Source organism: Anser anser (genome assembly GCF_964211835.1).
Source record: "Anser anser genome assembly, chromosome: 3".
NCBI lineage: Eukaryota > Metazoa > Chordata > Aves > Anseriformes > Anatidae > Anser > Anser anser.
This window is the reverse complement of record NC_139722.1, coordinates 104023742-104051167: the sequence shown is the minus strand read 5'-3', so window position 1 is coordinate 104051167 and position 27426 is coordinate 104023742. Positions and strand designations below refer to the sequence as shown.

Here is a 27426-nt window from a genome sequence, read left to right as displayed (position 1 = left end):
TGCTTCTAGCCCTATTTTACAGGTGTGAGACACTTTCAGTTGTACTGACTGGGCAGGAGGAGGGGAAACCAAGAAAAGACTCTTCTTGGTCGCTCCTGGATGCTAGCAAGAGTGTGAAATTCTCAGGAACGCCTTTGGCCATGCATCCCACTTGTTTGACATTCCAATACAGTGCAGCAGTGGCAAGAGAAAAGACATCAGCTAAAAGCTTCCAAAGAACCGGACAACATGCCACCCTCAGAGACAGGCTGGCCTGAGCTTATGGTGCTGGCAGCCAGAAAGAACTCTCAACTTGAGCACAACTGCCTCAAGCTGAAATCACGAAACGGGTGCAGGGTGGGTTTTTTTGTTTGGTTGGCTGGTTTGTGTTTTTTTGTTGTTGTTTTTTTTAAGGAAGTGTAGAGGTACCTATGCAAGACATTTCCCCCAAGAACAGCAAAGGCTGGTACTGACAGAGAGAGCAGTAAGAAAATGGGATCTTGGACTCAAGCCGTGTTTATATCCTCTGCCATGCGTTTCTGCAGGAGCAGAGCCCTTGGAGAGAGGTCTCATCCACTGAGTCATACCCACTGTAAAGTCCTACAGAAAATGTGTCCAAGGTCACTAGCTAGAAGCTGTCGAAGAGCAGCAGGAATGAGAGCCTAGATGATGCAGCATCCTTCTCGCGATCTTGGCTTAAGAAGCTCCAAGACAGCACAAGGGATGAAATAATCTTCTACTTCTGCCTCACTTCAAAACTTCCCACTCCTGGCCCATTCTCCTTTACACAGTGTAACCACTGCTCCGAGCTCTTATTCTAAGCAGACAACAGCAAGAAGAGAAGCAAAAATGAAATCAAGCAAGACAGCTAAACATAAAACCCAGACCATTTTCCAAATCCCTTGCCTACCATCTAAGTCGTCAGTCCTCATTGCCATATACACTAATCAAGGTTTGGTCAAGAACATTACTCTTTCCAGAGCACAACTCAGCCTACAGAGCAAGCTACACTGCCATATTTAATCACTGCAAAAGCTTAGAAGAAAGCCACCATGACACGGCCAGGTATAACTCAGGAACATTTTAACTCCAACTTCAAACAAGCTGGGAAAAAAGACAAGGTCAGGTCAATTTTCATGGTGGTGAGAATCCTCCAGAGGAAGACAAAAGAAAGATGGAAGTAGAGAATCACTATTTAGCATGTACTTAAATTGTTTTGTCACTCTTAAAAACAGAAGAGAGCAGCCATCCTCTAAATAAATTCCTATTAGGCAGTACATCCTTAAATTTCAAACAGACTGCAAACAGCAATAGTGTGAAGTTTTCAGACATAAGGGCTCACCTGCAGTTTCTGAAGTGATTGAACTACGTGGTTACACTGAACAGCTTACAAATATTGTTGCACCAATATAATCCAAGAATGGACACAGGTATGGTAGTCATGCTCACGTGTGGCTGTGGCAAAGTAGGCTGATGAACTGCACTGGCATAAACTTATTCTCACACATACACACGTCTGACCTCTGTCTACATGGTGAGGTTGTGGCTTACTTCAATAGGGAAAAAAAGAAAAGTCTGGACATATCACATTAAAAAACTACAAAATTCCCCTTGTTGTTCCAACCGTGTCAATGTCCCAGCTTTCAAAAGAATAAAATCTTGCAAATGAGCATGCAGGTAAATTGTGACCAGAGAGGAATAAAGACCAAAAAAATGAGGATGCAGAAAGGGCTTACCATTGCGTTCTTCAGGTCGAAGGCTCTTCTTTGCAACTTCTGCCAATGCTCCAATGCCAAGACCAACAGCTAATCCTTTAAAATAAGAAACAGGTCACAGTAAAAATACTCAATTACATATAGAAGCATTTTTTATAATTAACCTCAAGCCACAGGATCCCAAGCACAGCTACAAAACAGATTGATTAGAGCATCCTGGCTTTTGCAATGGAGTTATCTTCAAGTTTTACACTGAAGTCTTTTCTCCTGTATTTCTTTCTTCAGTCCAGCATGCCAGCCAGGTATCATAGGCTAGACCAGTCTGAGACACCCAGTTCTTGTGAAGTGCATCAACAAGCACTACTGAGAGCTGTGTGCTCCTGCTGTAGACTCAAGTTGTGGGGTTCATTTTTCCTGAGGCCCACCTTACCCAAGCAGCACTGTAAGCTACAACTCCACGAAGCTGTGCTGTGGAGTAACCCTGAACAGCAACCATAGGTCCATGAGACTGAACACCAGCAATCCATATACCACCGCTCTTGCAAGTGGCAAGTTGCATGACGCTGTACAGTGGCCACAGATTAAGCTACAACTACAAATAGCATTATCTGCCTCCACAACTGACCAAAACCACCAAAGATTAAGTGATACACAGATCTAACCATGCAGCAAAATGCATACTGCACAAAGGTCTCACTGCCTACCCAGTTATCTTCCCAATTTGAAAATATTTGTTTTTCTGGATAAGTGACATGGGTAATAAGAACAGCTGGTGCTCCCTCACAACTCTTCAGCAACTGTGCATCCCATCATGCCTTACTCGTGCACTGCTAGTGGTACTTGATGCATGTTTTCCAAATGTCCCACGTCCTCCTCCAGTCTCCCAAATAAAACAACTGGATTACATAGTAAGTACAGTGAAGGAAGCACAGCTGAGCAGCATATATTATTTTGTGCATGTCTGTGGGAAGAAATGCAGTACGCAAGCATGCACACATTTTGTAGTCTCAACCAAGGAAGCCTGGGCACAAACAGGTTGAACATCATTTGAGTACTTTGAGTTTTTCTTCCTTCCCATCAGGTAATCACAACCCCATCTCTACCAATAAAACTTCAAACTTGTACTATATCTGCTTCCGGAACAACTCCATCTAAATGCACTGAGCCAAAGAATCCAGCATAAGGTGAAGCACAGACCATGGAAGGCAATCAGTGATGTTACAAGGCTTTGCATGGACTGCATCCACACATTTCATAATTCCTGTATGTTTTTCTATGAAGGTATGCTATGAAACTAACTTCTGCAGACCTTCGATAGGGCCAAGCCATGCAAGACCACTGAGCAATTATCTTTCAAACCTGAAATCCACAGATTTTATTAGCTGAGCAAAACCAGAAAAAAAAAAGACTTCTCAATCACAGCATAAACAGTATCTATTAAAATGCTGATACAGTCAACTCCATTCAGATCCCACATGCAAGACAGCTACTTGGAGCAAAAAAAAGCATCAAGTCAGACAGGGAGACAATGAAGATAGGTACCTCAAAGTGATTTTCTAGACTGAGAACAAGTCCAGGATACTGCTCATGCAGTATTTTTCCTGCTGGCTTTTACCCCATTTCCAAAGAAATGTTTTGGACTTCAAAGAACTTCGAAAAAGCAAACTGCAAGATTCTCAGGAAGCTGGTTAGTAGTGTCCTCTGGGAATCTGCTCTAGAGGGTTTGGGGATCGACAAGACCTGGTCACTTTTCAAGAACCACCTTTTAAAAGCCTAGGAGCAGGCAATCCCATTGTGCTGCAAGTCAAGAAAGCAGGGCAGAAAAACAGCCTGCCTGAACAGGGAAGTCCTCCTGGAACTAGGGCAGAAAAAGAAAATACGTGATCTCTGGAAGCAAGGTCAGGCTTCACAGGGAGAGTACAAAGCCGCACTTTGCACCTCCAAGAAGGAAACAAGAAAAGCTCAGCTTGAGTTGACAACAGCAAGTGTGGTGTCAGACAACAAAAAAGGCTTTTTCATGTATGTCGACAGCAGGAGGAGGTCAAAGGAAAACATTGGACCAATACTGGGAGTGGATGGTCACCTAAGAAGTAAGGAGGAGAAAAAGGCAGAGGCATTTAATGCCATTTTTGCCTCAGTTTTTGATGATAATGACATATCTTGGGTGCCCAGACCTTAAAGTTGGAAAGTCACTGCTCCTCCAGTCGTGGTCTTCCTACTGTGGTCACCAGAACTGTAAGGGAAGAGTTGTATCAGCTCAACGTTCATGAGTCCATGGGGCCTGACAGGATTCACCCCAGAGCACTGAGGGAGTCAGCAGATGTTATAGCTGTACCCCTCTCAACAACTTACCAAAGGTCATGGGAGGGCGGGGAGGTCCCTACTGACTGGAAGTCAGCCAGGGTTACACCAATATACAAAAAGGGCATGAGAGAAGACCCAGGAAGCTACAGAGCTGTTAGTCTAACCTCGGTGCCTGGAAAAGTTATGGAGAAGATTGTCCTGGGGAACACTGAAAGGCATGTAAAGAACAAAGCTATTTTCAGGCAGAGTCAACATGGGCTCATCAAGGGAAAGTCCTGCCTTCGTAATGTGATCTCATGCTGTGACAAGGCCACCTGCTTGGTGGGTGAAGGGAAGGTGGCAGACGTAATCTCTCTGGATTTCAGTTAAGGCCTTTAATACCATCCCTCATGGCATCCTTCTGGACAAACTGTCCGACTGTGAGATAAACAGGTTCACGATGCACTGGGTGATGAACTGGCTAAATGGCAAAGCTCAAATGGTTGTGGTGAACAGGGCTATGCTGGGCTGGCAGACTGTCACCAGTAATGCTCCCCAGGGCTCAGTTCTAGGGTCATTTCTGTTCAACATTTTTACCGGTGATCTGGATGTAGGAGTGGACTGCATCCTCAGCAGCAAGTTTGCTGATGATACTACACTGGGAGGTGCTGCTGACTGTCTGGAGGGATGAAACACCGTGTAGAGGGACCTAGATACACTGGAAAACTGGGTGATTAGCAATAGCATGAAATTCACCAAAGGTAAATGCCAGGTACTGCACCTGGGATGGAGTAATGCCAGACTGGGAGATGAGCAGATAGACAGCAACCCTGCAGAGAGGGATCTGGGGGTGCTGGCTGACAGCAGGCTTAACATGGAGCCAACAGCATGCCCTGGAAGCCAAGAGTGTATCCCAAAACGTGGTTTGCATTAATAACAACATAGCTAGCCAGTCAAAAGAGGCGGTCCTCCCTTTGTATTTAGCATTAGTGCTGTCTCACCTTGTATACTGCATGCAGTTCTGGGCTCCACAATAAAAAAAAAAAAAGATGTTAAGGTCCTTGAAAGTGTCCAGAGGAGAGCAACAAAGCTGGTAACAGGGCAGGACGGCATGTCCTGTGAGGAGAGGCTGAGGACACTTGGGTTGCCTAAGTCTGGAGAAAAGAAGTCTAAGCAGCAACCTCATCGCTCTCTACAAGTTGTTGAGGAGGAAGTAGAGAGAAAGGTGCCACCCTCTTCTACTTGGTAACTGATGACAGGACATAGGGGAATGGCACAAAGCTGTGCCAGAGGAGGTTCAGACTGGACATGAGTTCCTGTACTGTGACAGTGGTTAAACACTGGAACAGGCTTCCTAGTAAGGTGGCATTGCCCCATGCATATTCAAGAGACATTTGGACAATGCCCTCTATAACATGCTTTAGCTTTTGGTTAGCCCTGAAGAGGTGAGGCAGTTGGACTTAATGATCTTTGAAGATCCCTTCCAACGGAACTATTCTATTCTAACAATATTGGACACAATACTAGAAAAAGAGCTTGTTATAATAGGTCTTCTTGGGATTTTCCTACTGCTCCACTCTAATTTGCTGAAAAATAAATTCCAATAATCAGCCAACTGCTTCAAACTAAAGCCAGGCATAAACATGTTTACTGTTAATCAACTGCTACGGTTTAAAGATCTGAAGTTTAAACAAAGGCTTCAAGCATCTTCACAATCCAATCACAGGGTGCAGCAGGAGGCACACTAAAGGTGGTGGTAACACACCACTATTTTAGCTGTTGTTAAACAAATCATCTACCCTACACTATTAAGAGTGACTTCTTTCATTTCATAACAGGTATATGAAAACCAAGGTCCAGGAATCATATCAGCCTGTGGTCCTAAGAGAAAGACAAACAGAAAAACCATACCAATTCTACAGCTCTTGTTAACAGCTAGCTTGCTGAACACATCTGAAATATCCATTTAGGTAGGGAGCTTTTTTCTTTGCCAGCAATTAGATATGATAAAAGAGTGACAAAAGAGGAGATGCAAAGAGTTACTTAATTCTGACTAAAGACCAAGTTCCATAATTGCAATGAAAAAGCCCAAATCAAGCTCTAAGCCAAATCACGTGTTTGTGGGAAAGCACACTCCTATTAGCAAGCTTAACTAGAAAATGGAACCAACTCCTACGTTAGCAGGAGCACTGTCATAGCCAGCCATCAATCAGTATGTACAAGTGTGGTGACTTTGTACACACGGGTGTGCGAACTCACCTCCGAAGTTAGCGAGCCGTCCAATCCTCGTAACAGGAACCTTTCGCTCTCGGGCCCGTTCACTGAGCTGCCACAGAAAAACAAGGCAAGGAAAACAAAAAAAAAGAAATCCACAAATGAACTGGGCATACAGTCAGATACTGCAAATTCAGAGAGCAACTTGAAAAACACTTGAAGAAGATCTCTGTGCTACAGAAAGCTCTTCTTGAACACCAAGCCGCATATGCACCAACAGATTTTCACCTGAGCACACTGCAAAACACGTATGCCTTAAACTGAAACATGCATTAAACTGAGAAATGTACAAGAGGATGTGAAAGACAGAGGAGCTAATAACCATGTTTAGAAAGCCCATTTCCACTTTTACCTCAGCAGCCCTTTAATTGTCAGCTTGGAGAAGCAGCGCAATGCCAACCCAAACTCTCTTCCACACATGCAATTAAAACTCCTGCAAAGTCATCAGGTTGACAGGACCATAGATAATTTCCTCACACACAACAGCCAGAGCAGAAGCATACAGTGTCACTGAAGCAATATCCTGAGTGTGTAAACCCACAGCAGCATCCAATAGTGGGTTTGGGGAAGGAGGAAAAAGGTCAGAGCAGATGACAAGCATCTCCACTGTGAATCCTGCTGTGGGCTTTCTGCACTGTGTTGCACGCGGGCATGAAGCCCTAAAGCAACGATCGTTATTTATGCTACTCTCCGATCTACTAATGCTAAAGACAACAATCTCTCCACCTGTAGGAGGGCTGCAAGACATAGTACAGGAAGCCATGGCCTCTGCTGAGAGAAGCTTAGGTCCAATCCATTCTTCACAGCCATAGCAAGACTGCTAGCTAAAGGGGACAGGGTCCTTCAAACAGAAGATAAACCCGTTAAGAGAGTCTCCAGACCTCTGTCTGTAGACTGTCCATAGCTTCTCAACATTCCAGCCCAAGAACTGGGGTGAATTACAGACTCTTCATTACAGTAATCAACACACTGAGTCCTCACAATCCAGTGGATGGAGAGCTCTTGTTAATGTAAAGTTTAACTCTAACCCTATGTATGCATTTTAAACATCCTCTCACATTCAAATATCAGATGTAGAGGAGGTAGATATGAAAGTAGGCTGAAAACCTACTGCCAGAACAAATATCACAGAGATCAGAGTGAAGGAGCACTGACACTTCCTTCTTTTGCCTCTACAAAAGGGAACAGCAGAAGAGGAAAAAATAAGAAACACAGGAGAAGGTGAGTAAAGGACAATCCAGTATAGAAGCAATAGCACTGAGAACCCTTAACTGAAAACAAACCAAGAAAAACAAAAACAAACACATACCATCTGTTTGTAGGGTTTCTGCTCTGAACCTGTTTTGGCCTGTCTGGCTTTATCAATATCTTCAGCTGTTAATCCACCAACAGAGGAATGATCCTGGTGAAAAGCCCTATTTTGTCCAAAGGCAGTAGCGAAAGGATTTCCAGGGTCCCTAAAGCCTCCAAATAACCTTGCATCCATTTTGGGAGGGAATGGCTTCTGACTGAGGCCAGAATCTCCAGTCTCAACATTTCTAAAAGGTCCATTTGTAGTGTACGAGTGAGATGGGCCTTCACTGCTTTGTTCATGAGGCTTGGTAGAGGCAGTAGAGAAGTCCCTTGAAGCATCTGATGGCTCTCGGGCTGAGAAGTCATAGTCTTTCCCAAAATCCTCAGACAGATCACTTAAATTCTCCTGCTGTTTGCCCAGTTCCTGAAAACAATAATAGAAATGCTTTAAGGAAAGAACTTAAACCTGCTCACTACTCATCCACAGTCCTCAGAGAAGGGCATGCAGCTTGGCTGTCCTGTCTCTACTCATGTAATGCGTAGACTCTGGCACCGCAGACATTCACAATAAAAGCCAGGAAAAAAGAAGAGATGTGGAGGACACCTGGAACCACTGGCAGTCTCTCAGCCACACTGATAGCACTAATTAATTGACAGTTCCTCAAATACCAGTAACTGGAAATGCCTTGTTCCACACACGCTGCCAGGAAGGGTCACTAATTGTAGAGATCTCTAGAAGCAATACATTGCTCAGGAACAACAGGTGATGGGAGATACAGAATAGCATGTATAGCATCTAGCCTCAAGGCTACTTGAAGCAATACCAGGTACCTATTTATAGACCAATTAAGATAAGCCTTCCATGGCCAAGGGATTGTAGTCATCAAACAAACAAACAAACTTCTGTGCTTAGAGCAAGGATAACAGCACTTGCTCAATACTCAAGGCAAGCTTCTCCTGACAGTCTTCCGTTTTGTTCTGTCCTGTCCTGACCTGCAAGAGTTGCCCCACTGTATGGGACTGTGGTTTGGAGAGCAAAGGATTTCAATTTATTGTATTCGTTCTTTTAAAACTTCACTATGAGAAAGAAAACGGGTGATACACAGACTACCAAGATATCTGGGAGAAAACTCGGAGAGTGCTTTTGTTATTAGGGAAATGAAGGTTTGAAATCTCCATGCACAGTTTTCATGCTAGGACTGTCAAGATTCTGTTGAAATAAATGTAGTGGCTTTATAAGACAGAAATCACAATTACTGGTAACTGCAGCATTTGAAAAGTTAAAGTTGAAGACCAGACAGAAATGTGACAGTGATGTGTAAACCTATGTAAATTTGACTACAAATATATCATTTAATTATTGTCTGTGTTTTATTCAGGGCTCCATTACAGCGTATCTGCTCAGGCAGTATGTATAACTATGAAATTAACACTTCACAAATGCTCAGAATTGAGGAGGGTAGGTAGGGAAACCAACTCATAATAAACTCATCGTGGTTTTTTTTGTTTGGTTGGTTTGGTTTTTTTTGTTGTTGTTGTTGTTTTACTTCAGAGACCTACATGGTGTCCTCTGTCATCTGGTACTTGGTAACCACCTTATCTGCTCAGAGTTACAAAGATCTCCCGCTCTGGCACCTTCATTAAGCCAATGTAAAAGGACTGGAGAAGACATATTGGTCCCTCTATGTAGAAGATGTGTTTGAATTTTGTACAGTGAGCATTTATCTATGCGTGGGAACTCACTACTTGGCCCTATAATAACCTTGACAAAACAATATTTTAGGAGTGCAAGTTTATACAAAAACTACTTGAAGGAGGTTTTGTACAACATCAGTATGGGTGTATGGCTGTATACTCAAGAGCAGATGTGCAGACAAACTCAGTGCTTCTGAGTTTGTTTACACTTGTTGGAAGAGTCCACTGGATACATTGTCCTGGTTCTTGTTAAGCCAAGACAATGTATGTGTAAACATCTTGTAATTCTGAGCTGCTTAAAGCTTTCTGAAACTGTCTGTAGTTCCATTAGTGGATGACGAAGTCCCCAGAATGCCTCCCTTGTCTATGTGTCTCTCAAGTAACTATGTTTGGCCAACAAGATCTCACTGTAGTTCTGTGGGAAGTGCTAAACAAATCACCACTATGAGTGCAAAAAAGCTACTTATCATGGATGGCATTAAGCAAATGGGCTACAAGTACTTGGCGCTTTCTTTTGTGTCATGCAATTGAGCGCACATCCACTCTGCAAAATTGATGGGATATTTCAGTGAAGCAGAATGCATTCAAAAAAATTTTTGTAAACAAAATCCAGTTGTCAGGAAAGGAGGGGACTCGGCAGGTCATGTTGATGGTTGGACTTGACAATCTTGAAGGTCTTTTCCAACCTAGATGATTCTATCACTTTTGAATGCAGGGAAGAAAAGTTAAAAAGTAAAATCAGTCAGCAGCAGAGCAACTCCTACTTGCTACTCCACATATTCTAATAGAAAATGTCCATTCTACCTCAGCAGCAGCAATGCCAAAGAAGAACTGTGGATGATTATAGCAAATCAACAGGATTTAAAATTCTGCTGTGGTCAGGTTAAGTAGGCAGTGTATTTTAAACTCTTTCCTAAACACTAATTACATTTCCCCTCTTTACAGAAAAAAAACAGAACATAGTCTTTCCTGTTATTCAGTAGGTCTCACGATATTTTGAGCCTCAACATCAGTGAGGGCAGAGGAGAAATCTGTTTAAAATGGGGACTGTGGCCAAGCACTGACGGATGATTTCAAGCATGAAGGCCTCTCTACTTCCATACATAAATTTTAAAAGAATATCAGACAGCCAAAGCCTTGCCATAGATCAAGAAAAATGAAACATATTCACTTAATATAAAAGCTTTCCTCTTCAAAACAGAAAAAACTTACAGCTTGAACATTTGAAACATTTGAACACTTGCAATTTCTTACAAAGAAAAGCTGTTTTAGCAGCAGTTTCTCAAGCAACTCATGCATAGAACATTGTGCAGAGAAACATACATAGGAACAAGAGAACATTCTCTTTTCTTGAATGCAAAAGGGAGACGAAGGCAAAACAAAGCACTATCCCTGTGCCTGTGTTACCTTTGTCATATTTAAGTCTGCAATAGCTTTGTCTTGAGAAATACCCTAAGACTTAAATATGACAAAGGTAACACAGGCACAGATTCTAGGATTGAAGCTATAGGCAACCGTCATGACAGTCCAAGCGTTGCATAAAATATCACCAAAACCTCACCCATTAGTTTTTGCTTCAAAATCATGATCTGGGCTACAATGTCATTCTAAATGATGATTGATCTTGATTTATAGAAGTTCTTTTCCACAGACAAGCCCCGCTTTTTCCAAGAGATGGCAACATAGCAAATGTGAAGCTCTTATATATCCATCCTCATGTCTGGTAAGAGAAGCCACTGCTTTAAAAAAAAAAAAAGTCTGGCTTTCCTTATGTTCCTTATTTGAAAGCCAGTTTTTCTGAAAATCCAGCCTCAGCTGCAAGTGACAAACATGCAAACACCTGACCCCGAGCTGTTCTGGAATATATCACATGTACCAGTTCTGTGGAAAAAAAAAAAAAAAGGAAGTAACACTGAAATAATTGCAATTCACTCTAGAAGAGCTCATTCACTTATTCAAACTTGAGGTAATCAATGAATGAAGTCTCAGGGAGACTGCTGACCAGTCTTTCCAAGCACTTAATCTTTGACAAGACAAAGTGAGCGAAGCATGCCTTAAACAATGAGTAACGGAAACCAGCACACTCCACCATAACAGTAACCATCACCTTGCATTCCTGTTCAAGCACTTACACTACAGAAGCCTTGGAGAATTCCTGGCATGTTCTAACATCTGCATTAGTTACCTCGCGCTTCACAGAGCTAGGTTCTGGTTCATGACAGCATTTCCTAGGCCCTCTCACAACACAGAGTACCTGGAGGAAGAGCCCGAACATCATACTAGTCTATGCACACAAGAGCTTTTCTTACCTGCACTTTCCCCCAGGCAGAACTAAACTGCTGTTCAGCAGCCACCTGGAGACTCCTTGCAACAGTAACCGCATCGCCACCAAGGATCACCTGCCGTAGCTGTCCTGCTTGGGTTTCCAGGACGGCCTTACTGAGCTTTGTCAAACCTCTCATGATCATGATGGCATCCCCCGCCATGACTTATTTCTTTCTCTGCTGAAAGATGAAAAAGAAAAAAAAAAAAGGCAAGAGGTCAAGGAACAAGTTTGGAACTAGGTTCAAATCACTTAAGAGCCAGAGCAGTATGTACCAGACAATTTCGTTTCCCTTTGACAACCAGCCACCATAGAAATTTGTTTGCAGCTCAGATAACGCTTTAGCCAGCTGGAATGACAGTTGGCTGTCACCTTACCAGGCAAAGGTAAGGTGTCACTTCTCTGACTGTGACTGTTCATGAGTTAGGACAGAGTTCCAGGACTTCACACAAATATTCAAGTTACCATTGAATGGAGGAATCAAAGACAGATAAATTTCAGCAACACTGCAAAGGCTGTCCTAATTCCTCCCAAATGTTTAAAAAGGATTAAAGCACTAGAATTCAACTTTTGATTATCAGGCCATGGAACGTATTCTCAGTGCCTGATAACACAGATGAAGCATACTGATGGCTGCCACATCCCATTACTGTCCTGGAGCCATACCTGCTCATTTTACGTAGCTGAATTTCTTCACTCCCATGCCAATCAGTAAGCTTTGTCTGTCCTCCAAAGGCAGTCCACTCAGTCCCTGACTTGTACCTCGTTCTGCTACTTTCAGCTGTAAACGTAACGAGGCTCAGAACACCCACCTATCGCAGCCTTGCACACCATTTGGAATGCATCACACCACAGTGCTGTACCTTTCTACTCCATATCCCTTCCTATCTGAGGCACTCCATCTTAGATTCACAGCAGTTAATGCAATTTCAGCATCTTCAGATACAAACCAGGAACTGCAGGATGCAGGACGGTGTGAGAAGAACAAGTTAACCAACTTCTTTATCTCCAGTGACAGCTAGGCTCAGGACACTGGCTCTCATTTATCACTGTCATTCATGTAAAAGAAAATCAGGGCTGGCTGGGATGCCAAAACCATTTTGCAAGGGAGAGTTTCACCTGATTATTATTATTATTTCACTTATCTCCCACATCTTTCAAGCACAGCAAGGATTATTGACTGTAGGGTTTTAAGCAGTTTGGAGGGTCCAAGACTTGCATCTACATCCATGATTTCTGACATAGAATATGGAGGCATACTATTAGCACAAGATGCTGCCTAAGCTTCACCCTTACCTGTAGAATATTCTCTCTGAGGGTTTTTGTAAAAATCTGGCTTCAACAGGTACCAAGCACTACCAAGACCACAAAATTAAGTCATGTCCTAGGTAGGTACACTGACATTTATTAACACCTGTTAAGCAGTGATCAAAACCAGGAATAATTGCTGTAGCCAGGAAGCGAGTATTATATATCACAGGCTTTAAAGCATGGTTGTTAGAAAGATAGTCAAGTGTTAGCCGCACATCTAGGTTTAGTGTGTTAGCTGTAAAAATAAAAATTAAGTTGAACCCAGTCATTATTCTGTGGTTAACCTTACAAAACCTATCCCTAAACTCCAGACCTGTAACAACTGTTATTTCTGAATCTGTCGCATTTAACCACTAGTTTAATGCTACAAAATGCACTTTTATATCATATTGTGCGCAATTCCCATTGTGAAATATATTATGAAGCAAAAGACAAACAATTCTCCTTTATAGTCTTTGGCTATAAAAGATGGCACTTGGATCATTGCTCCTGATAATCTTCTGACATCCATGCTACCATCCTCACTTTCCTACACACAGTGGTTACAGCCATCTAGGGATCATGCAAGTGGTTTCTTAGCCCAGAAGCATCAGCAACACGTTCCTATGCCGCACAGCTAAAGGATGGGCTATTACAATGCACCATTCAGCCCCACACCTCTTCGCTTGCTGAAATAGCAGCCTCTGTGTAGCAAACGGAAGCCTACAGGCAACTGACTTGCTGTTTTCAACCACCTTTCACAGATTCCCTGCAGGTAGCTAATAAACTGAAAGGAAACCACAGCTCAAGCACAAAGACAAGGCATGGCTCAATAAAGAATGCAGAAAACCCCAAGGAGAGTTACTAGCATAAAAGGCTGAGAAGCATACATGGAAAAATCAAAACCATATTCCTGCTATTTAAACAGAATTGTATCTGTAAGCTATCTACTTCCAGTTCCTCATCTTCTGAAGACCAAGTCCTCACCTTTACCTGACAAAGCAAGGACAGGAAAATGCAGAGGAAACAAACACGCACACACACAGAAATTATTACTCCTTTGGCAACAGACACCAAGAGAAAAGAACATTCGGCTAATGTCTATATCCCTTATCAAGAGCTATGAGGGTGGGAGCTAAGTGCAACAAGAACTGAACTGATTGATACTGGAGGCATTTTCCTCAACTGGAAAAAATCTAGTTTTGTAGATCCCACACTTAGCAGGACACATGGGTCAGTTATCCTGAAAATGGCTTAGAAAGAAGACACTAATGAGGTTACTGCAGCCAGAAGGGGAAAGCATGAAAGAAAACACCTGCTAGATAATCACGAAGGGAAAAAGACTATACACAAAAAGTAACCAAGAATTAGTAGAATTATCTTCTTTCTTCAATGAAAAAGATGAGCACAAGGACAGACGGGAAACATGAAAACAAAGAGAGCAACAGAAGATTGGTATGTAACCCCAACAATACACACACATCAATACCCAGTACAGACAGGAGGCAAGATATGTTTTTTTCTTACGCTAAGCTCTGTTCATGCTACAACTAAAACAAGAAAAAAAAAAAGGCATAAGCAAGCTCTACCAAAGTGATTTAAAGAGGTTGTTTCAAACAATTGGTCCTAACATATGAAGTTTATGTTACACTTGACTTGTCTCCTGAGGAGTCATTACCTAGCACTGGCAAAGAAGAGGCCTTTCTGTATGGACATGGACAAGTTGGTCACATCTGCACAAGCTATCAGAGTGCCTGCAAACCTGGATCAGAAAGCTGACAAATGTCAACTACCAGCTGTTTTCCAAGAATAGGCAATATCACAGTTGAATTAACCTATGGAAAGCGCCCACAACTTCTAGCATGGAAAGGGCAGCACATAACTGAGGAGGCTTAGAACCGAGCCACCCTTGGGCACTGGGCAAAATTCACATGGCAGGTGGGGGGGCTGATGTGGGTTAGATGGATCACTGGTAGGTATACAGCCTCCTGACATCGCACAAGGCTTTGAGCCCTGCTGCAGTGCCACAAAACTAAATCAGGTAGTAATGAAAGCTGCCTGGGAGACTCCTGTGTGCAATAACCACCTGCCAAAAAGCCACTGTCCTTCAGTAAATAACCACATTTCCTTCCTTCTTCAGCATACCAGACTACTGGACTGCAGGATTAAGCAAGTATAACAAGTAACCCAAGCACCGGAACAAAAAGCCTCACAACAGGCAACAAATAAATTGTTATATTTGTACTGTTTTCAAAACATGTCTTCATTTGTTCCTCTTCTTTTCCATGTGTTAGCATGTGCTTATGCAGACACACAGACCATTCTCTTACTCCATGTTTTTCTAGGTGCTTGTACAGCCCAGAATCCTATTCATATGTGCACATTACATGTGTATGTGTGCACATACACAGGACAGTGATTAAGCATACGGAGCCTTCTAATCCTACAGAAATACACCAGAAATATTTTTGAAAACTTTCTTCCAAACATACAGCTCTCTCAGCGCAGAGGAATTACTTCTCTACCACCAACAGTTTACTATACCCACAAGAAAGATGCTCATCTACTGTCAATTTAAATAAACAAACAAGCCCCATACAGGCCCACCACCACAGAGCAGTTTTGCACTAGCCCACGTTCCCCTCTAGGTAATTTTAAGCGCCTACATCATCTCCAACTTCTCTTTTAAATGAGTTAAAAATGAAAAACATCAGACAGTACAAATAGTAAGGCAGATAATTGTTTACACTGTTTCCTTCATAAGCATGTAATTCAATCTCTGTGCCCTCCCCCTTCCTATTTTCCATCATCACAATCACTGTTATCTTCGTTGTATCTAAACAAGGACTATAATCTTGGAATCAGTGTTAAAACCACCCACACCACGAACGCTAAAGTAGCTGTGGCAACAATATGAAATTAAAAAAAAATAGATGTAATAAAGCGTTTTAAAAACCCACAACCACAAACAAGATACAAGTGACCAGGTACTCAGCACACTTTTTCCATGGCCCTAAGCTCAGCAGCAGACTACAGTAACTTCAAAACAAGTGTTATTCATTAAGATGCTCTGTAACTTATCTCTTTCCTTTAAACTACACTGAATATGTGCCTTGCTTATCCCTTCATTCTTCTCTCTCCTTGCATCTCATGTACGTTTCCACTTCAAAGGAAATTTGTTTAAAGATCTGACCTGCAACAGAACTAAGAGTTCAATTATTAGACTTCTGCCCCGTGGCTTTGATTCAAGCCTCCTTAAACTAAATTCAAGTCTCTGAAAGCAACTTTAAAACTACCCTTGCACAGAAAGTTTTCCAATGCAATTCAAGACAAACACCTTTGAAAGGCAGGCAGAACTTGTTTACTCTCTGATCATTGTAACAGCAGTACGTGCACTGATAGAAGTGGGCTGCCTGGTAGACAAATGCATCTTTCCACCAGAATTCACAAGGCTTCATAACCGCTTCTGGCAAGTGACAGAAATGTAGAAATAATGCATTCACAATTAAGATCCTAGCAAGAGAGTGCATTCCCTCATCACAGTTCACTTCCCCTATAATAGTCTCGATACAATACACTAATAAATTCTGCCCCAGGCACACGTTTCCCACTACACTGATGTAGATCTGATTTGTTTTGATTTTAAAGCTAAAACTCACTCACTTTTCTCCAAGACTGGGTTCTGCTCCTGCTCCAATAAAATAAGTATTTGCAATTCGGGGACCAAAAAAAAAAAAAAAAGTTTCATTTACCTCATTCTAAGGTCTTTAAAATACACTATCCAGGCAAGCAAAGATTTATGCCATTTTCACACTTTCTTGCTCTGTTGCATCGTGGCTGTGATGACACTAGTTTGGTTTTCTAACTGGAGTATAAACTCTCCAAAGCAGGGGCTATCAAGCCACTACCCATCATTCACCATTTTTCCTTTCAGAAAGGCGGGTTTCTGGATGTAAGAAGTGACACACTTTACTCCACTACCCTTTGATCCTGGAATTACGAGGCTGTTTCTTCCAATCCCCATTTCAACCAGCACTGATGCAAAGCAGCATTTACAGTCCCCTCTTCCTCCACCAAGGTAATACAACCAAAAGCAGCAGTCCTCACACGATCTATTCCTCGTGAACAGATCAAAAGCTCTGTTGTGCTACAACCTAGCAGTAATTTAATTTCACAAATAATCACATTAATCCCGACCATTAACCCTAGCGGAGGGCTACTGCGGGCCTGTCATCTTCATCCACAGTTGACTCAGTTCCAGCCACACAAAGCTATTGGGTTTTGTTGTTGCTTTTCCCTCCTTTTTATGCACTGGACACTACTTATAATAATCCTCTATATAGCTCAAAAGCTGTAAGCACAAGTGTAGCCTTAATCACAAGAATAATTCTCAAAAATACTGTGAAAAAAGTTGGGTTTTATGCATGTGGCTCCTTTATCCAGCAGCATGGACAATTGTTCATTAAAACAAAAATGGACCATGACTGAAACACACAAGTTAACATTAGATTTGGGCAGATGTCATATTTGAAGCATATATTTAACACACTGAACTAGTAGAAGCTGAATTTACACTTTTGTTTTTATGGCAAACTTGGACAAAACCACAATTGACACAGTTAACAAGTTCCAAGACATCCCTCTGTCAGTGTTGTTATACAGCATCCCTTCAAAAACCGAATTTTCCACAGTACAAGAGCTCTAACCTGGAGCATTTACAAGAATGTTACACTAAAGCTCTACTGATCAAATCCAAATGTTTGCACTTCAAACAGAAAACAAACATGACAAACCTCTCTGTCCATGTTTGCAGAGTAGCTTTATGCTCTCCGAGTCACTTTATCAGTTAGGAGAGAAGAGACCACTGCATTCGGTGCCCTGCCTGATACACAGGGATCTGCACGGCTTCATAGCGTGAGGCTTCACACAGGCAACCGACAGGGCTCCCTGCGGAGCTCGTGCTCTGAACTTGAATGCCAAGTAGGAAGGAGGGAGGCTATCAGTTGGCAGTTGTGGGTTGTTTTTGTTTTGTTTTGTTTTTCTACACACACTATCATTTTGTAATTGTTTTTATTTCAAGTTTTACTTTTCTTAAAGCATGCAGAATGCAATTTGGAAACTGGAAAGCAATAAAAAGCTCCATCTCGCAAACAAGTGAGATTCCTTTCAAATAAAACACACCATTACTTAAGACCATATTCTTGAGAAAATGAAAGCTTTTCCTCTTGTATTTAAAGAGGTATCAAGTCTTCACTAGTACATCGCAAAGAGCTACAGAAATGGGACTGTTTTCTAAGTTCTCTATTACACAGGGAAGTCAGCAAGTAATTTACCCAAAGTCACATAACATGTCAGTGCCAGAGCTGGGAAGAGAAATAGTGCTCTCTCCTAAGCAAACCGCCCCTTACAGCATACGGTCTAGAATTCAAGTGTACTTAAAACAACAAAACACTATAGAGCAAAATGAAACTAGGATTCATAGCCAGCATCTTACCAACATATTGATAACAGACACATCTGAAGGATTAAATGATGAACAAGCAAAGGTATAAAAAAAATATGATTAGAATCATAACCTTCTTGGAAAACTAGACACACCCTATAACTTTACTATAAATCTATCTTCCTCGGGTATAAGATGACCTTTTTCTTATAATCCTTTTTGCAGACAGAGACAGAACCACGCACGCTATGTCTTAAGTCACTACTTAAAAAGTCAGCACGAGGTACTACGCATTTTCATCTATGGCTGGCACAGACTTGCACACCGAACATAACCCCTGTTATCACTGTGAACAGCAGGTCAAACACCTCGGCCTCCCACTATTGATCCTGGAGGTGTGCATATCTATGCAGATCCCATGCCTTTCAACATTGCCCAGGAGACCAGGGTTATGTTCAAATTTAGTAACTTACAACACATACTAGTCTATTCATAGCCCCCTTAGCTCACATAGCTAAGGAGCTGGTAATGTTTCTTGTTCTGGCTGTGTCAGAATCTTTCTGTAAGAAGAAAAAAATTATAGGATGCAAGAAGAGGCAAAGGAGACTGCTGCAAGAAGGCATGAATTGATCTAATTCTCACTAAAAAGGAAGTGTTTGTTGGGAATGTGAAGGCCAAAGGCAGCCACAGCTGCAGTGACCATGAAACGGTGGAGTTTAAAATCCTTAGGGAAGCAAAGGTGATGAAACCATTTCCAGACAAACGAAGAAAATCACCAGGTGTAGTCAGCATGCATTCACCAGGGGGAAGTTATGCTCGACCAACCTGGTAAGGTTCTACACTGAAATGACCAGATGATGGGTGCCAGGAGAGCAGTGGATAATGCCTTCCTAGACGTCAGTAAGGCTTTTGACACTGTCCCCCATAAGACAGCCATAGAGAAGCTGTTGATGTATGGGCTGGATGAGCAGGCAGGGAGTTGGATCAAAAACTGGCTGAACAGCTGGGCCCAGGGGGTAGTGGCCAGTGGCACATCTAGTTGGGGGCCAGTAACAAGTGTAGTACCCCAGGGGTCAATACTGGGTCCAGTCCTGTTTAACACCTTCATTAACAACCTGGACAATATGATAGAGTGCCCCCCCTCTATATTTGCAGAGGACACAAAACTCTGGGGAACGACTGACTCACCAGAAGGTCATGCTGCCATCCTGCAGGACCCGGACAGGCTGAAAAGGTGTGCTCACAAGGATCTCACAAAGTTCAACAAGGAGAATTGCGAAGTCCTGCACCTGGGGAGTAACCGCCTGTCCTACGGGGAGAGGCTGAGAGAGCTGGGAGTGTTCAGCCTGGAGAAGAGGAGGCTTAGGAGGGATTTTATAAATGTGTATAAATGCCTGATATATAGGTGCAAAGAAGGCAGAGATAACCTCTTTTCAGTGGTGCTCAGTGACAGGACAAGAGGCAACGGGCGGAGAACTGAACACAGGAGGTTCCATCTAAACATTAGGAAGCACTTCTCGACTGTGCAGGTGACCGAGCACTGGCACCTGAGGCTGTGGAGTCTCCCTCCTTGGAGGTCTTCAGAAGCTGCCTGGACATAGTCCTGTGTAATGGGCTTTAGGTGCCCCTGCTTGAGCAGGGCGGTAGAACCCGACGAACTCCAGAGGTCCCTTCCAGCCTCCACCGTTCTGTGACCGCAGTGCTGAAAGGGGGCATGGCCTATCAGCATCTACATAACAGCTCTGCCACAGTCCTCAGGCAAGTTGTTTAGTTAAGCTACTAGTGATCATACAGAGGGATATCTCTGACACTACGGTAAATCAGCGCAGCGAGCTCTATACAGCTCATAACTCACCACTAGGCCTAATCTGCAAGCTCTCAAAGATAACACACGATCTACAATATAGGATTATTTGTGCTCTCACTGCACAGATTTTGTGAGATCGTATTCCATACAATACAGAATCAACATACTGTTTTTCCTGACTAGAAGAGTCAAAGCTTCACACAACTTGAAAGCCTCTGAAAACCCCAAGCTTCCCATAGTGATAGTGATATGTACAACACTTCGATATGTAACAAAATTTATGACGCCTAATTTTAGAAGAGTTCTGTGAAAGAAACACTCATTTTACTTACTACCCAATTACCTCTTTCCCAGTCCCGATTACTCTCTTGCTGAGCACTGTGACATTTCAGAATACTAAGTGTTTTTACAGTACATTTAATCAGCATGCCCAAAAATCCACTGTGTAATTGGTGAAAAAGGAGATCTAAGCAGCAATAAAGAAGCTACATGAAGATCTAATCTACACACACACACACAAAAAAAAATAAATTGTAGGGGCGAAACAAACACGGTAATAGAACTTCATAAGTATAAGCTACCATCTGTACAACACTGAGATGTGTTTAGCAAGTCAGCGGAACCAATCCAGAATATACCATGACACACAAGATAAAAGAACATGATGAACGCACCACCCCTACTTTCCATATTAAAACAATTTTTAAAAGCACAGAAAAAATAAAAAAATTCTTTGCCTACAAATAAGTTCATTCACCAGCCAAGCAGTTAAACATAAGGAAAGTTAGAAACTAAGCCTTAAGCTACTACCCCTCTTCTCTTTCACTTTCTAGAAACATAATGTAACTTGACAAACAAGGTGTGAAACAACAGTCCACCACTTGCCTGTACAAGGACTGTTGGAGGACTAGAAGCCAAAACAAGCTCTGTTCCTGCTGCAAAGATTCCATACGAGCTATTATTAACCTGCTCTAAATATCACAAATGAAACAACCAGAGCTGCATTGCCCAGCGCAGAATTGTCCTTGACAGCAATGAAACAAGGCGATCAACACTCAGATGGTAAACACGTAAGGGAATTCTCCACATCTTCTGACCTTTTCTTCTACTTATCACACCACTTTATTTTTAAAAAGGAGACACTCAGGAGGTCGCCTATTCCCCCTTTCCCCCCCCCCAGTTGATTAAGACTGACCAATATACAACTGCTTATTTTAAGCATATCTTATTTAAGGCTACTAAGGTCATTGCTAACAGCAAAGAAATTCCTGCATTTTGTAAATACTTCAAGTCCTCAGGTCTAACAGCAAGCAGATGGGTAAGCACATGAGCCACAGCTAGACTTTTTTCTATCTAGGTAAAAATGAGAGATGAAGCACTTATGACATGGCACAAACGTGCAAGACAAAGTACTTATATCATGGCACAAAAATGCAAGACCCCCACACTCTCTTTAAATGACGGATACCTATCTGCTTTTAGCCTTTGACTCAGAGCAATTTCTGAACCCCTTCTGAAGTCACTGATCAATCTGCTATTGATTTTGACCATTATCTTTCTGCACCTCGTGCTAAGAATCATTTTGCATATGCTCAAGGAACATACCCAGCTTAGCGAAGCAATCTAAGGACGAGCAACCGAGGAAATAAATGCCAAAAGTTATTAGACTAATTCTTTACAGAAAAAGTATACTGTAGGTTATTAAAATAAAAATCTTTTGTATCCTTTTACATTTCTTTTTGCTTAAACGCTAAGTAAAAGTCTGCTTCGTTTTTATAAAATGCAGCTTTCTAACTTCTTTATTTTTCCATACAGCTTACTGAGAAGTTTGGATTTCCATTACCCAGAAGGACTGCAAAAAAAAAGTTCCCCACCTGCATTCTTGCTGGATGCAATCTGACCAGGGTGGGATATCAGAAATAGTGCCATTATGTAACAGTTCTGCAGAAGTTTGGATGGTCAGGAACTGCGAATACCAGCCAAACTTTTATATCTGCAGTTATTTATAGTCTGCTTGCTCAGAGCCTGTTTAGAACTATGCACCAGCCCATTAATCCCTGATGACTTTGTTACAGAGGCTCCACAAGTCCGTGAAAAGTATGATTATTCCCTCGGATACATTACCAAGGCTTGAGGTCTCATGTTATTTTTCTCCTCCTCCATTTCAGCCGCAAACAAGCTCGGGAAAGCTAATATTTATTCTATGACCATCCTCAAGCAGGAACATTCCCGGAGGAAAAAGAAAATAAGGCTAGACCAGCAAATTTATGCAGCACGGCCGAAGGCTGAGCATTTTTCCAGTGATTGCCCAGGGTAAGGCGGACACCTGGCAGACGGGCTCTGAGGGGCACAAGCCACGCGGGGCACAAGCCACGCGGGGCACAAGCCACGCAGGTCCCTTCCCCGTCCCTTCCCCGTCCCTTCCCCTTCCCCTCCCTTCCCCTCTCCCCTTCCTCCCTTCCCTTCCCCTCCCCTCCCCATCACCCCTCAGCCCGGCTCCCTCAGCGCTCACCCGGCCGCGGCCCGCCGCCCCCTCGGCCCGCTCCCCTCAGCCCGCTCCCGGCCGGGCCCGCGCGCCTGTTTACCTCACGAGCCGCCCCCTGCCCAGGCCCGGCCGCGAGCCCCGCCCCCGCCGCGCTCCCATTGGCTCCGCCGCTGCCCACGCCCTGCCCGCCGCGGAAGGGCCGCCGAGGAGCGTGCCGAGCCCGTGCGCCGCGCGCTCCCACCAATGGCAGGAGGGCCCGGGCGGGGCGCGGGCCAATGAGGGGCGGGGAGGGCGGTGCGCGTGGCGGCTGCAGGGGGACGTGAGGCTCGTGAGGTCCGTGCGGCGGTGGCGGCGGCGCCGCGCGAGGCGTGAGGCGCGTGTGGCACGGCCCGGCCCCGCTGTCGCCGCTCCGCGCCCGCAGCCCGCGGGCGGGCGGAGGCGGGCTGGGCTGGGCTGGGCGGGATCTGCCCGCGAGAGAGGAAAATCCCCCGTCAGGCCTGCCCTGCGGAGGGGGAGGAGGGCGGCGTGCTCAGCCCTCGCCTCACGGGGCTCGGGGGGTGGTGGTTCCCCGCACTGGGCAGGAGTAATGGGGCTGGTTGATACCCAGAGACGGCGCGGAGGGCTGTGTGCTTAGCAGGAACCAGATAAATAATAAAATAAAGGAGCAGCACTGGTTTTGGGGGTTCTGTATCCAAGAAGTGTTCTTTTGGACGTGAGGTGTTTTTCTAAGCATTGACTTAAAAACACTGCAGAATGCATTCCTGAAGAATTATTCCAGAAATGTAGCATCTCAAAGTAGCAACTACTACATTAAATCACATGATGGTTTGGTTTGGAAGGGACCCTCAAGAATCATCCAGTTCCAACCCCCTGCCATGGGCAGGGACACCTCCCACCAGACCAGGTTGCCCAAAGCCCCATCCAGCCTGGCCTTGAGCACCTCCAGGGATGGGGCACCCACAGCTTCAACCTTGTCCAGTGCCTTACCACCGTTGTAATAAATAATTTCTTCTTTTTATCTAATTTAAATCTACCCTCTTTTATTTTAAAGCCATTATCCCCTGTTCTATCATTTTCCCCTGACAAAGAGTCCCTCTCCAGCTTTCTTGTAGGCCCCCTTTAGGTACTCAGAGGCTGCTATAAGGTCCCCCCAGAGCGTTCTCTTCAGGGCTTTATGTTTTTTCTCCTAATTTCTGACCTAAACCTCCCCTGGCACAACTCGAGGCCATTCCCTCTAGACCTATCAGTAGTTACCAGTGAAAAGAGGCTGACCCCCAGCTCCCCACAGCTTCCTTTCAGGCAGTTGTAGAGAGCAATAAGGTCTCCTCTGAGCCTCCTCTTCTCCAGACCAAACACCCCCAGTTCCCTCAGGCGCTCCTCACAGGACTTGTGTTCTGGGCCCCTCACCAGCTTCGTAGCACTTCTCTGGGCACGCTCCAGGACCTCGATGTCCTTCTTGTAGCGAAGGGCCCAAAGCTGAACACAGCACTTGAGGTGCGGCCTCACCAGAGCAGAGTACAGGGGGACGATCACCTCCCTGCTCCTGCTGGCTACACTATTCCTGATACAAGCCAGGATGCCATGGGCCTTCTTGGCCACCTGGGCACACTGCCAGGTCATGTTCAGGCGAGCATCAACCAGCACCCCCAGATCCTTTTCCTCTGCACAGCTTTCCAGCCACTCTGCCCCAGGGCTGTAGCACTGCATGGGGTTGTTGTGGCCAAAGTGCAGGACCTGGCACTTGGCCATGTTGAACCTCATCCCATTCGCCTCTGCCCATTGACCCAACCTGTCCAGGTCCCTCTGCAGGGCCTTCCTACCCTCCAGCAGATCAACACTTCCCCCCCCAACTTGGTGTTGTCTGCAAACTTACTGAGGGTGCACTCAATTCCCTCGTCCAAGTTATTAATAAAGATATTAAAGAGGATGGGCCCCAACATCGACCCCTGGGGAGCACCACAGGTGACCGGTCACCAGCTGGATTTCACTCCGTTCACCACCACTCTCTGGGCCCGGCCATCCAGCCAGTTTTTACCCCAGCAAAGAGCGTACCTGCCCAAGCCATGGCCTGCCAGCTTCTCCAGGAGAATACTGTGGGAGACCGTGTCAAAGGCCTTGCTGAAGAGACTACGTCAACAGGCTTTCCCTCATCCACCAGGTGGGTCACCCAGTCATAGAAGGAGATGAGGTTGGTCAGGCAGGACTTGCCTTTCATGAACCTGTGCTGACTGGGCCTGATCCCCTGGTTGTCCCACATATGCTGTGTGATTGCACTCAAGATGAGCTGTTCCATCACCTTTCCTGGCATCGAGGTCAGGCTGACAGGCCTGTAGTTCCCCGGGTCCTCCTTACGGCCCTTCTTATAGATGGGCGTCACCTTAGCAAGTCTCCAGCCATCTGGGACCTCTCCGGATGACCGTGAGCGCTGACAGATGATGGAAAGCACCCCAGCAATCACATCCGCCAACTCCCTCAGCACCCTTGGGTGGATCCCATCTGGCCCCATGGACTTGTGACAGTCCAGGTGGAGCAGCAGGTCTCTAACTGTTTCCACCTGAATTGTGGGGGGGTTTCTTCTGCTTTGGTAAGCACATGCTTCAACAACTTTCCTGACTGAAAAATAATACAAAGCATTCTTTATGATGTATTTGCTGCAAGGCTGCATTAGTGCAGAAGTATATTTGGACAAGGTTTAAGGATTAAATAGTTCATTTATTCTTACAATATAATAGTTTGTTTATTCTCATAAATGCCCTCTAGTCATAGCATAACTTACAGGACTAATGAACAAACAGCCCTGAGCTTTGATTTCAGCCATGTTAATTGCTTGTTTTGTCCAACGTTTTTAGCTAACTAGTAGTCTGAAGTGAGTACTTAAATCCACACTGAAGGACCTACTTCAAAGCTGGTTGGAGGTGCAGGTTTTGTGAAGTTGTAAAGGACACTGGATCAATGGTCTGCTACAAATGTGTATAGGGGTTCAGCTCTGCAGCTGGTGAATATTACTGTTGATCTGCTAGTTCCAAACTTCCCTGCTCTATATAGTGGGACAATTATATCCCTTACCTTCATCTGTTGACACCAAAGGTGATTTGCTAAATTTGAACTTAAAAGGTTAAGAAAAAATTCCCCAAGGAAGACACATTTTTACTTCATTGCCATGGCACAGACCATGCATAGACACAATATATCTGAAATGGAAAGGCCAAACATGAGACTTTCTTGTCTGAGAACTGGATGAAGACTGGATGCGTTAGGTGATGCAAAAATGTGGCTTTAACAAGGTACTAGCCTCAAAAAGTTTTGTCTAAAATATGTAGTCAATACTGACATTTCCAGGAATCTATGCAAATTAACTATTAAATTTGTGGTTAAGTCCATACTTTTTTTTCTAAAAGAAAGGTAATCTTTACCTTCCTCAGAAAAGAGATATATTTGAGATGTCTTTCTTTGAGGACGCTCTTTTATCTAGAGATGTACTGAATTTGCACGCCAGTTCTAAGTTCCTTTGTAATGCCACCTAACTTGCGTCAGGTCAGCATTAATTGTGAAATATGTCTTACTCACTGTGCTGAGCATGGAGAATTCCACGCATTTCTGCATGAGCATGCTGTCATAATTTGAGATGTAGGCAGAACAAGCAAGGGATAAAGCTCTTCCAATCTTTCAAAGACAGGCCTGGCTGGTTCACTTTATTCCCGTGTGGTAAACCATTCTTCCTGCTGCTGTTTAATTTGCATCTGTGTTGGGTTTATATGACAAGTTTTAGTAGCAGGGGTCTGCAAGGGTGGCCTCTGAGAGAAGAGTCCAGAAGCTGCCTTGTGTCAAAGCTGACTCCAGACGGCTCCAAAAGGGACCCACCACTGTTCAGAGCCGACCCAATGAGTGACATTGGTTGTGCCTCTGTGAGAGCAGATTTAAGAAAGAGAAAAATAACTGCTGCACTCCAGCATCTGAGAGAGAGAGAGCAGTGAGAAACAGTCCTGCATACACCAAGATAAGTTAAGATGGAGGGCAGGAGGTGCTCCAGGCACGCAGCAGCAGTTCCCCTGCGGCCTGTGGAGAGGCCCCTGGTGGAGCAGGCTGTCCCCCTGCAGCCCATGGGTCCCACACGGAGCAGATCTCCACGCTGCAGCCCGTGGAGGAGCCCCCGGTGGAGCAGGTGGATGTGGCCAGGAGGAGGCTGCGGCCCATGGAGAGCCCCCGCAGGAGCAGGCCCCGGGCCGGAGCTGCAGCCCGTGGAGAGGAGCCCACGCAGGAGCAGGGGGTCTGGGGGGGGAGCTGCCGCCCATGGGGGACCCGTGCTGGAGCAGTTTGCTCCTGGGGGATGGACCCCGTGGTACGGAGCCGTGTTGGAGCAGTTCTTGAAGTGCTGCTGCCTGGGGGAAGCCCACGGAGGATCAGTTCAGGAAGGAAGCCTAGGCCACACCATTCTGGTTTTGTGCCCTTCACCAGAAGATTGTAGATAAAACAGCAGAGACCCCCGCTTCATCTGTGCTTTGAATCAACTGTCGGAGTTTCTGTAGGAGCTGATCTGCTAAATGTGCCATGCAAACACCTGCTAGATTAAGCCCTTTCAAGCAGGGTGGCTAGAAGAAACCTAGAAGACTTTCCTGTTAAAATCTAAACTTGGGCATCCATTGATGCCTTAGTGCCTCCAGTATGACATGGCAGCAGAATGAGGCTGTTGTGTTTAAAAAACTTATAAAAAACTTATAAAAACTGTTATAAGTTTTTACTTCAGTGTCTAAATCCCATGTAATTTCTGTTATGTACTTGTTTCCTTCTGCAGATCTGCGTGATGCAGATCTGAATTTACAGAGCAAGCATGAACAGCAT

The 27426-nt window shown here is 44.3% G+C and overlaps 1 protein-coding gene across 4 annotated transcripts in view; it reads right to left on the bottom strand.

The window, feature by feature from the left end:
• The window catches only part of COQ8A (coenzyme Q8A), a 39509-nt gene extending 16680 nt beyond the window's left edge, over window positions 1–22829 (bottom strand). Inside the window, exons 1-5 of one of the 4 annotated variants that reach the window (XM_083831238.1) lie at window positions 22688–22829; window positions 11549–11743; window positions 7561–7968; window positions 6237–6303; window positions 1716–1790 (exon numbers count right to left, since the gene is read on the bottom strand). In XM_083831238.1, coding sequence (XP_083687364.1) covers window positions 1716–1790; window positions 6237–6303; window positions 7561–7968; window positions 11549–11725 — 727 coding nt within the window. In that variant the 5' untranslated portion in view covers window positions 11726–11743; window positions 22688–22829. Of the gene's footprint in view, window positions 1–1715; window positions 1791–6236; window positions 6304–7560; window positions 7969–11548; window positions 11744–22614 lie in introns of all 4 variants that reach the window. The other 3 variants (XM_083831237.1, XM_083831240.1, XM_083831239.1) reach the window with 3 other exon arrangements.
• Window positions 22830–27426: the final 4597 nt, after the last annotated feature.